The 12271-nt window shown below is 34.4% G+C and overlaps 1 protein-coding gene and 1 long non-coding RNA gene across 7 annotated transcripts in view; one reads left to right on the top strand and one right to left on the bottom strand.

Moving 5' to 3' along the window:
- The window catches only part of LOC138742256 (uncharacterized), a 44737-nt gene extending 35155 nt beyond the window's left edge, over nucleotides 1-9582 (top strand). Inside the window, exon 3 of the long non-coding RNA XR_011344019.1 lies at nucleotides 7354-9582. This is a non-coding gene — a long non-coding RNA (uncharacterized lncRNA). The remainder of the gene's footprint in view (nucleotides 1-7353) is intronic.
- Nucleotides 1-12271, bottom strand: part of polr2d (RNA polymerase II subunit D) — a 53550-nt gene that overhangs the window by 9527 nt on the left and 31752 nt on the right. For 5 of the 6 annotated variants that reach the window (XM_069896385.1, XM_069896387.1, XM_069896383.1 and 2 more), the window contains one exon: nucleotides 5483-8361. The exons of the other annotated variant lie outside the window; for it this stretch is intronic. In XM_069896385.1, the coding sequence (XP_069752486.1) occupies nucleotides 8145-8361 (217 nt within the window). In that variant the 3' untranslated portion in view covers nucleotides 5483-8144. Of the gene's footprint in view, nucleotides 1-5482; nucleotides 8362-12271 lie in introns of those variants that run through there. 6 annotated transcript variants of the gene reach the window in all.

Genomic DNA, 12271 nt, shown 5'->3' with positions numbered 1-12271 from the left:
ATATGCACTCTTTCTGAGAGGATGTTGTAATGCAATGGGAAGTAGTGTACATTTGAAATAGCTGAATTTGCTTGATAATTTGTTGATTATTGTCAAAACAGAAGGAATTATGGAGAACCAAAGTTGCAGAGCTTAAGATACTTTCTGGAAGGGACATCACTTTTGTTGATGTTGAACAAGTTTTGGAATGACATATACATGTTAACACTATACCAGTATTTGGAAATATTATTGGAACTATTGAAGTAAAGAAGTCTAAATCATCATCTTAACAGAAACCAAAGGGAAGTACCTTTGTTATTGCTGTGTCAGATACAAGCATGAGAAAGAACAAAGAAACAAAAGAAAAAGATCAGATTGTACAGGAAAGGTGTTTGAATTGTAAAGATAAAAAAGGGAGCTTCATACTGAAGACTTATACATTTCTTGATCCAGGAAGTACCTCATCATTTTGTACTCTTGAATTGATGAATAAACTTAATCTCATGGTAAAAGATAACAAATCTTGTTGAAGACAATGAATTAAGAAAGTTACATGTAGTTTCAAGTTTACAGATTGCTGGATTGAATAGCGATGAATTTTGCAATCTTCCAGTATATATACTCAGAAGACTATGCGTGTGAATAAGGTGAATATTCCCTATCAGGATGATATCAAACAGTGGGATCATCTAAAAGATGTTGGCTTACCCAAGATTGATACTAAAATTGAAATGTTAATTGGATTAGATGTACTAAAAGCTCTTTAACCTCTAGAAGTAATAGGGAGTCAAAATGACAGACCTTATGCCGTGAGAACATTGCTTGGATGGACAATTAAAGGACGATTAGGAAGAAAAATGAATAATGATCAGGAGTCATTTAATGTAAAGGTCAACAGAATTTCAGTTGTCAAACTTAATGATCTGTGGGAACAACAGTTTAAAATTGATTTCCCTGAATGTCTCACAGATATTCAAGAACCTTCAAAGGAGGATAAATAGACTCTGGATTTAGTTTCAAAATCTGTTAAATACGTTGATGGTCATTACTGTGTAGCTTTACCTTTGAAGAAAAGGGAAATTTTTATGCCAGATAATAAAATAATTGCAGAACAGCGTATGCTGAATTTGAAGAGAAAATTCAAAAGAAATTCTTCCTTTCATTTGGAATATATCAGTCATGTCAGATATGATAACCAAGGGTTATGTGGAAAAGGTATCAGAAGATATCTTGTAATGTACAGATGGTAGAAAATGGCATTTACCTCATCATGGAGTTATACATCCACAAAAAGAAACTACGTGCAGTATTTGATTATGGAGCATCATTTCATGGAGTTTCATTGAATTCTTAACTTTTACAAGGTCCAGGTTTAAACAGGAGTTCTGATAAGATTTTGTAAAGAGCCTTTTATATTGCTACAGATATTGAAGCGATGTTTCATCAAACGAAAGTACCATCAGAAGATCGTGATTTTCTACGATTGTTATGGTGGCCTAATGGCGATTATAGTAAAGATGTGATTGAAGACAGAATGACCGTTTGTTTATTTGGAGCAACTTTGTCACCGAGTTGTGCAAATTTTGTTCTCAGGAAATGTACTGAAGATAATGAAGAGCAATTTAGTTCTCAAGCTACAACCATCATCACAAATCATTTCTATGTTGATGATTGCGTTACTTCAGTAGTTTCAGAAAAAGAAGCAATAAAGCTTTATCGTGAGTTAAAAGAAGTCTGTAATAAAGGAGGTTTCTTCCTTATGAAATGGATGACCTGTTATTCCTGAGGCAGAAAGAGTAAAGGAGATAAAGCATCTTGACTTGGATTGTGATGTTCTACCTGTCTAAAGAATTCTAGGAGTGCCATGGTGTGTTCAATCTGATATTTTCAAATTAAAAATTGGTTTGAAAGAATGACCTTTGACAAGAAGAGGTATTCCTTCAATCTTAAAGTCAATATACGATCCTTTGGGAATATGGGCACCAATAGTATTAATAGCCAAGAAAATACTGCAAGAATTGTGCAGAAGAAAATTTGGATGGGATGAAACAATATCAGATTCCCTATTCTCTATTTCTTTCTTCTATTTATACTTGTATTAAAATGGCTACAAGAAGCAAATGAGGGAGGAGTCACATGATGGAGTAGTGGCCGGTAGGGTAAAACAAGCCCTCTCCAGAAAAAAAGTCAAGTAAAGACAAAGTTCACAAATATAAAGCATAAGAAATAGAAGATAAGTTGCAGAGACGAGAAAGAAGATGACACCCAAGAAGGAAAAAGTAAAAACAACAGGGGAAAAAAGAAGAACAGTCACCAGAAAAGAAAGAAGCCCTTACCTGCACGAAGGAACAGAGAGCCATGGTGGCGAAGAATGACTGTTATTGAAGAATGGCAATAAAGTATATATAAAGATGTAAAAACAATGTATATGTAAAGAACTGAAGAGGGAAAAGAGAAGGGAAAAAGGAAGTAAGGGGGAAAAAAAAGGGAGAGCTTTGTAATGTGTTTTAAAAAAGTGTTTTTTTTGGTGGGGGGGGAAAGAGAGAATAACCGTCACTGCAAAATCAATTGAATCTTGTGAACAAATAGAGGAGGAAATAATAGATCCACCAGGGAGGTAAGTAATGATAAAGTGTCAGATATACTCAGAATTTTGGAATTTGCTCAATATATATGCACCTAATGAAGAGGATCAAAAGTGTATGCAGGATATTTTTTTTGAAAACTGTAGATACACAAGGAAATATATTGATAGGAGGGGATTTTAACTTTAATTTGGATCCAATGTTGGATAAAACTGGACAAAAGACAAGCAAAAAGAATAAAGTAGCTAAAATTATGGTTAAATCAATGCAGGAAATGAAACATGGATATATGGAGGAGGCAGCACCCAAGAGAGAAGGAATATTCATATTATTCGAGTAGGCATAAAACATACTCGAAGATTGATATGTTTTTGTTGTCGGCCCATATTCAAGGGAGAGTTAAGAAAACTGAGTATAAAGCTAGACAACTATCTGATCATTCACCCCTGTTATTAGCAATAGAACTGGAGGACATCCCACCAAGAACATATCGATGGGGGTTAAACTCCATGCTACTTAAAAGGCAAGAGTTTAGAGAGTTTATTGAACGCCAAATTAAAACACATTTTGAAATAAACACTGAATCAGTGAAAGACAAATTTATATTATGGGACGCAATGAAAGCCTTCATTAGAGGACAGATAATAAATTATGTAACTAAGATGAAAAGGGACACTACAATCAGGAAATAGAGCAGTTGGAAAGGGAGATAGTAAGTACAGAAAAGGAACTAGTAAAAAGGGATGATATAACAAAAAAGAGAGAATTGGCAGACAAAAAAAAAAACAAAACATTACAAATGTACATGGTAGAGAAGAATATAATGAAAATAAAGCAAAAGTATTACAAACTGGGAGAAAAAAAAACATAAAATATTAGCCTGGCAACTTAAAACAGAACAAGCTAAAATAACTGTATTGGCATCAAGGAAAAAGGACAAACAAATTACAAATAACCAAATAGAGATTAATGAAAACTTTAAGGAATTTTATGAACAATTATACCAAACTGAGAACGAGGGGTAAAATGATAAAATAGAAGAGTTTTTATCTAAAATTGAACTGCCAAAATTGCAGGAAGAGGAACAAAACAAACTGATAAAACCATTTGAAATAGAGGAAGTTCAGGATATATTAAAAAAGTTGCCAAACAATGAAATGCCTGGAGAGGATGGATTCCCAATAGAATTCTATAAAACATTTAAAGAGTTATTAATTCCTCCTCTCCTGGAAGTAATGAACCAGATTGAAGAAACATAAAACTTGCCAGATTCATGTAAGACAGCAATAATTACAGTAATACCAAAGACGGGGAATGATCCATTAACACCAGCATCATATAGACCAATATCTCTACTTAACTCAGATTATAAGATAATAGCAAAATTATTAGCAAACAGATTGGCTGATTGTGTACCAAAAATAATAAAACAAGATCAAACTGGATTTATTAAGAAAAGATGAACAGTGGATAATGTCTGTAAACTTATTAATCTAATTCATGCAGTTCAAGGAAATAAGAAGCCAACTGAGGATGTTGCTTTAGATGCAGAAAAAGCCTTTGACAGAGTAGAGTGGAACTATTTATTTAAAGTATTACAGAGGTTCAATCTACCAGAAAAATATATTAATTGGATTAAAGCATTGTATAATGGACCGTTGGCAAAGGTAACAATAAATGGATATGTATCAAGCCAATTTAAATTAAGTAGGTCAACTAGACAGGGATGTCAATTATCCCCCTCATTGTTCGCCTCAGCAATAGAACCATTGTCAGAACTGATAAGAACAGAAAATAAAATAAAAGGGATAAAAATAAAGGAGGAGTACAAAATTAGCTTATTTGCAGAAGACATCATAGTATACCTAACAGAACCAGTAATATCAATAAAAGAATCACGTAAGAAATTGAAGGAGTATGGAGAAATATCGGGGTACAAGATCAACACAAATAAAAGTGAAGTGATGCCAATGAGTAATGCAGATTATACAGAATTTTTAAAAGAACAATTTTTAAAAGCACAAGCAATCCGATACCTAGGCACCAGGTTAGATAATAACTTAAGCCACTTGTACAAACTAAATTATCAGCCACTAATACAGAAATTGCAGGAAGACTTAGAACATTGGAAAGAATTACTGCTAATGTTGATAGGGAGGGTAAATTGCATTAAAATGAATGTTTTCCCAAGGATACAAAACTTATTTCAATCGTTACCAATTCCCTTAACAGAGAAATTCTTTAATGAACTAAAGAGAATAATAAGGAAATTCTTGAGGAAAGGTGAGAAACTGAGGGTAGCATTAGAGAGGTATAACCAAGGTGGTTTGCAGTTATTATAGAGCAGCACAATTAAGGTATTTATCAGATTTTTACCAGACAAGGGAAAAACCAAACTGGACTAAGATAGAACTAGATAAAATAGGGGAGAAGGTTCCGGAACATATACTTTATAAGTGGGAATGAAAAGCTGGTGCAATATCAAAGCTCACCAGTATTGCATCATTTACTTAATATATGGAAGAAGATCCACTTAAAAAGGAAAAAAATGAATTACCAAATACCAAAATTGTTATTGACACAAAACCCACTAATCCTTTTTACAATAGATAACCTTTCCTTTAGAGAATGGGAGAGAAAACAAATTAAAAGAATAGAAAATTGTTCTTTTGGGAAATAATTTATTAACATTTGAACAGTTGAAGTACAAATATGGAATAACTCATGGTACAATGTTTGCATATCATCAACTGAAAGCTTATTTAATGGATAAATTGGGAAACAGACTGAGATTATCAGAAGGAAGCAGCTTTGATTACAGACACAATGATAATTAAAAGATTTATAACAAACATGTACATTAAGCTGCAAGATAAGAAAAATGATGAAATAAGCTATAAACCCAAACAAAAATGGGAAAAGGATTTAAGCATAAAGAAAAAAAATGAAGCATGGGAAAAGTTATGTTCTGGAACTAAGAAGATTACAATAAACACAAGGATACGCATGATACAATATAATTGGTTACACAAGTTATATATCACACCTCAAAAGTTAAAAGAATGGGATCCACCATTATCAGATAGATGTTTTCGCTGTAAGAAGGAAATGGGAACAACAGTACATGCAATTTGGGCATCTGAGAAAGTGAAAAAGTTTTGGGAAGATCTAAATTACAAAAAATAACATACCAAATAATCCAGAGATCTTTCTTCTAAGTAACACAAGAAGTAAGGAATTAGGCCTCAAATTGGATAAAGCGCAAAAAAGATTTATTATGATAGCCTTCGCAGTAGCAAAAAAATGTACAATGTCAACTTGGAAAATGGAAGAGAGCCTGAGAACACAGCAATGGTACATGGAAATGAATAAATGTATTCCATTAGAAAAAAATAACAAATAATTTAAAAAATTAAGTCACATTATTTGAACAAATTTGGGAACCATACATGGAACATAACAGAGAGGGCTTGCCTCGGACCTCCACCCCCTAAAATGATAAGAAGACAAAACAACTTGATTCAGTGTGTAAAAATAGATGACACATTTTTATTGTTTAATTTTCATTGTGTGAAGTCATTATTTTATGGTTTTACTCTATGTATATGTTGAATATTTATTGGTTTTGGAGGGGGTGGGAAGGAGGGTTGGAGGGGAAAAAAGGGAGAAAATGCCACTTTGTATATTTAATGAGAAACGTTTGTATATATTTTGATTGATACGGTTCATATTTTGAAAGATAAAAAATTTATATAAACAAAGAAGCAAATTAGGAAAGAAAGATGTGACAACTTACCTGGCTATGGATTAACACTAAACCTGACCAAGTCCAGAAACTAACCAAAGAACACGGTGAACATGAATTGATCATCTTATGTGACCGTGTCAATGAAGTGGAAAACATATGCTCCAGATTCAGTGACAGTAATTTGATGCCAACGGCAGAAGTTGTTTCCTTAGAAGGCAAGAGCAGAGGACAGAATTACCATAATCTGGGCTTGGATGAATCTACAGAAAGTGGCCATCTTACAAAATTCTATTCAGAGTTGCTTTACATGGTTTTTGGGAAGGAGCTGCTTTCACGTCCCCCAAAAATTGATAGAGCTCACCGCTCTTCAATACCTAAGCCAGCTCCTGAGCAGAGCCCATGTTCGGTCATTCTTTGGCTGCATCCTTGATTAGTGAAGCTTGTCAAAGAGGGACACTCGAGTATCATGGCCAGAATATCAGGATTATTGTCCCAAAGTTAAGAAGCAGCGTGCCAAATACAGAGAAGTAATGTCAGAATTGTACAAGCGTAGTTCCAAGCATTCCTTGCTGTATCCTGTGCTTCTCCGCATTAAACTTTCTAACGGTCATAAGAATTGGTTGCACACTGTTGAAAAGGTTCGGATCCAATTAGAGCAGGGTTTCACAACCAGGAGTACGAGATAGCATTCCAGGGGGTGCGAGATAACATTTCAATTTTTTTGTTTATATTAAGGGTACTGTCCTATATATATTCAAGATAAAAATATCGATTTTTTAAAAGTCCAAATTAAAGATGGGGATGTCCTTTTTTTTCTCTATTCAATCGAATAAGATTCTCTACGAATTTTAGCACATTTCGATGCGCTGTTTCCTTTTAAATGGCATCGCCCTAAAACTTTTTTTTTATAAATCGGGACATTTAAAATGGGGGCCAAACTTCTTGTTTCATGTTTTGTAGTGAATTACATTCAATTTTTATTTCTTATTATTTATTTGTGTTATGTAAATTATTAATTAACCCTTCATTATGTCAAAGAAAAGGAAATGGAATGATGATGATGTGCAGTTTGGTTTCACTTGCACCGACCGGAACAACTGAGGATCTGCAAAAACCCCAGTGCATGCTTTGTGACATTGTCTTTTCAAACACAAATTTGAAGCCATCTAAGCTGCAGGAACACTTCCAACAACCAGCACAGTGGAGCAGATGTTACAGGCCATGATGTTGAATCATTGAAAGCTAAAGGGGCCGCTTTGATTCTCGAGCAACCCTTCCAAAATTAGGTTTTATATCTGCTGACAAACCACTGCTGATGGCTTCATACCATGTGGCGTATAAAGTAGCCAAATCCAAGAAGCCCCATACAATTGCAGAAGAGATGATAAAACCGTGTGCATTAGAAATGGCAACAATTGTTCTGGGAAAATAAGCCTCAAACAAGCTTAAATTAGTGCGTTATCAAATAATGTTACTCAGAGCCGAATTGGTGATTTGAGTTTGGACATTTTGGACCAAGTTATCGCAGATATCAGGGCTAGTCCCTTGAAAATCTCTCTCCAGTTGAGAGACTAGAGAAAATCTCTCCAATTGAGATGTTGCAAATTGCAGTCAACTCATCGCATTAGTGAGGTATGTCCATGATGGTGTCATAATGGAAAATTTCCTGTTCTGTGAAGATCTGAAAACAACTACAAAAGGAAAAGATGTCTTCCAGTGTGTGAAGGACTTCTTTGCGAAATATGACATATTATTGGTTCTGTGTGTACCGACGGTGCCCCTGTTATGCTAGGAAATAAATCAGGATTGCAAGGTACCCACTGTTTTCTTCATCGACATGCTTTGGCATCAAAAACATTGTCTTCAAAGTTGAAAAAGGTCCTTGACACTTCTGTGAAGACCATCAACTGGATTAGGGGTCGTGCTCTGAGCCACCACCTCTTCAAGTCGCTTTGTGAAGATTTTGGAGGTGAACATTCAGTTTTGGTTTTCCACACAGAAGTCCGCTGGCTGTCACGTGGGAGAGCTTTAACACACTTCTTCGAACTGCGAGAATAAGTCAAGCTTTTATGAAGGAACATGACTATGATCTGCCCAAAGAAATGGAATCAAAAGAATTCAACCAAATGCTAGCCTATTTGAGTGATATTTTCACTCGTATGAATGACCTGAGTATATGTATTCAAGGGGAAAACAAACATATTGAAATGCTGCGAAAAGTTAAATGCTTTCAAAGTTACATCTTTGGTATCGATGAGTTAAAAGAGGGAATCTTTCAAATTTTCCATCACTCGAAGAAATGGTTGATGACGATGAGTCCCTAATTCCAAGAGTGTGTGAAGAAATTGTGGATCATTTGGAAATACTATCAAAGTCATTTGATGGATATTTTGGAGGAGAACTGGAAACTCCAGAAGAATGGATTATAAATCAATACTCCTTCAATTTGGATGATATATCGGATGATGAAGAGCTGAAGGAAGATCTTATTGAATTGCGCACAAATCGCGTTCTTGAAATGTAGTTTGAAAGCAAAACTTTGGAACAGTATTGGTGTTCGGCAATGGACACGTTTCCAAGACTTTGTGAAAAAGCACTAACTGTGCTCATCCCATTCGCGACGACACACTTATGAGAGTCTGGATTTAGTGCCCTTTTGTCAATCAAGACAAAATCTAGAAATCGCTTGGGTGCACAGGCAGACATGCGGATTGATATCAGCCACAAAGTGCCACGTTTTGAAAAACTCTTAAGCAATAAACAGGAACAAAAGTCATTAAATTTAAATTGGCTTACGAACATTTGAACATTAGTTCTTTAATTTTTTTTTAAAAGAAATTTCATGCATGGATGAAATTTAAAATTTTTTGTAGGGTTTATGCAACATTTAATTTGTTGCAATATTTTTTCTTTTCCATATGTTTCATTTTTGTTTATATATTATTAAAAATTGATTCTACAAATTTGTTTTGGTCACCTTCACCTTTATTCTTAAATAAATTATTACTTTAAGGGGTGAGAGAACATATTAAAATTTTTTAGGGGTGCAGGGCAAATAAAATGTTGGGAACCACTGACCTAGAGGATCTCAGGACTATATCATGCCCAGTATGATTTTCCACCTGATGACTGAAAATGTTTGACTATTATTACTTTTAACATTTCTAACATTTATTATATATTATTTGTTGGTCAAGGAGTTTGTTTTCTTTGCCTGGCCAATTTTTAAAATCTTTTTTTGGGGTAATAAACCTACTAAGATTGTATTCATGCAAGTATTTTTGTCTTTATTCATTGAGCTATTAAATTCTAACAAGAATACTAATAAATATATTTATTTCTCTTTCAGTAATATTCGCTCAAATTTTTACTTTATCTTTCTTAATTCATTGAGCTATTAACTTTTTTTTACAAGAAATGTTAAAAGAAATCTTTGTTTTGGTTGTCGTCATAATAGAATTAATTATCATTTGGAAGAGCTGATTATATTGACATCAACAGCAATGGAGTTATTGATTACAGGTCCAGCAGGAAGATTTATTTGGGTGCAAAATAGATTGTTGAGCTTGCTTTTGAATCTTTAGTATCTGTCTAGTTTTGGGCATGGAGTGGGGGGGGGGGGGAGGTGAGAGATTGTTTTCTCAAAGAATCTGTACAAACTGACAGTGTAAAGATTTACAATTTATCACCAGTTTCACATTTTTGCCTCAATGCTGACACCTGTAGGCTAAATATTATTTGTAATAATCAACTTACATTAATTATGAAAAAATATGGATAATTCTATTAATTTCTTCAGTTGGAACAAAAAAGTTTGAATCATCCAGTTAAGAGATGAAAAAGATTTTCACATATTAAACAGTTTAAAACTACTTTTGTATTTATTTTTCAAGAAATGTATCTTCATAGTTGTGATAATTCAAGGTGGAGGGGGCAGCATTTTCATTCTTCCTTCCAGGCTAAAGCCAGGTTGGGGGGTGGGGTCTTGATTCTTATTAATCAAAATATTCCTTTTGTCCATCACAATGTCATATCAGATACAAAGCGTAGTTATGCCATTGTTTCAGGGAAATTGTATAATAAAATGGTAGATTTGCTAATATTTATGCCCCTAAGGCAGATGATGTGGTTTTTTTGATTTTTTTTTCTTCCTTACCAGGCTTGAGTTTATACTCCTTCATACTTGGTGGGAATTTTAATTGTTGGTTAGACCCTGCTTTGGATCGCTTGTATCTTAAATCTACCACATTGAGTAAATCTGCTCATTAATTCATTCTTTTTAAAAAAAAATCAGATTATGGTATTTCTGATATTTAGAGTTTTCTTTATCCAAATAGGAGAAAGTATTCCTAATTTTCACACGTTCATCGAACTTATTCGCAATTGAATATTTTCTTGATAATCAACTGATCCCACTGATTGCTCCTGTAGTTATCAGAGTATAGTAATATCAGATCAGGACCCTGTTGAATTATTTATGGCTCTTCCCGGCCTCCCTCAAATAAAAAGATAGTGATATTTCAATTTGATTTTATTATCAGATAATGTCTGTGAAAAATATGGAGCAGATAACTTTTTTTTGATACAAACACTGTCAGAAATTTCTTGTTTGATTGATTGGGATGGTTTGAAAGCTTTTCTGAGGGTGGGGGAAATTATTTCTTATACTATGAATATAAAAAGCAAAGCCAATAAAGAAAGATTAGTTAATCAAATTAAAAATTAAATTAAACTCAAATTAAAAATCCTAAGTGTTTTTTTTAAAAAAGCGAATATGCTAACTTTTAAAGAATGATATAGATTGGGCATTAAATGTTTTAAACATTTATTTTTAGAAGGGAGTTTCTCTTCCTTTGAACAACTTTCAGTTAAATATGGTCTACCAAATACACATCTTTTTTTAGTTATCTACAGATTAGAGATTTTTCACGATCTCAATTACATACATTTCCTTAGAGGACTGATAAGAATTTAATTGATGTAATTTTTAATTTATAACCTTTATGGTTCAATGTCTAACATTTATGATATATGGTTTGGAATAAGTGAAGGACTGCCACAAGGCACCAGCAAACAGGAGACCAGCCTCCCACCCCCACCGGTGGAGGAAGAGAAGCAGAGGAAACAACCCACAGGACAGTGACTACTGCAGCAGACCAATAAGGGGTTCGGAGGCTGAAGAATACACAAGTGGGCTGCTGATGACTTGAAGCGAGGAACCCATTTAGGCACGGACCTGCTGGGGACTGTGGTCAAAGGACTCACACTAAGCTGCAGACTGCTGTACACTAGCTTGAAACTGCTTGAAGGGGTACCAGGTATCAGAGCTTAGATGCGAGAGGGTGCCAAAGGCTTCCTGATCATGTCAGAGGTGTGTGTGTGTGTGTGTGTGTGCTGCATTAGTTACCATTTATAGTTTATAGCAAGAGTGTATAAAACACATACGAGCGTGGGAAAGTCTAATCCCAACCTGAATCTGAGATTTAACACTAGGCCTGCCAGATTGTGAGGGCAATCACAAAGCACAAAGATTTGAGCAAGCTGGTCTGTGGGTTTGTCCTCAGTTTGAACAGTCTGAACCCCACTGGCCTGCTCCCCCACTGACAGCCTGCCACCAGCCCCAGATGATAGATAGCGGTGATTAGTAAGGGATTACTTAAGGTGGTATGTGAGTGAAAGAAAATGTTTGATATCCACTTCTTTGGATCAATACATGCTGCAGATTTTCCCAAATTCTAATATAAATTGTAAGCTTATGTTTTATCAAATTGTCCATGTATTTTCCCACACACTTTTGTAAATTGTCTGTATGTATTATTAAATTTTGCATATATTTTCCCAATCATTTTTATGCATTGTGCGCATGTTTTATTCCCTCTACGATTTTCATACACTCTTCTATTAATTGTTGTGTGTTAATAAAAGTAACATTTGATTGCAAACCCTTGCATCCAAA

Source organism: Narcine bancroftii, chromosome 9, assembly GCF_036971445.1.
Source record: "Narcine bancroftii isolate sNarBan1 chromosome 9, sNarBan1.hap1, whole genome shotgun sequence".
NCBI classification, from domain to species: domain Eukaryota; kingdom Metazoa; phylum Chordata; class Chondrichthyes; order Torpediniformes; family Narcinidae; genus Narcine; species Narcine bancroftii.
The sequence above is the reverse complement of the archived record's forward strand: the minus strand, read 5'-3'. Positions and strand labels throughout refer to the sequence as shown.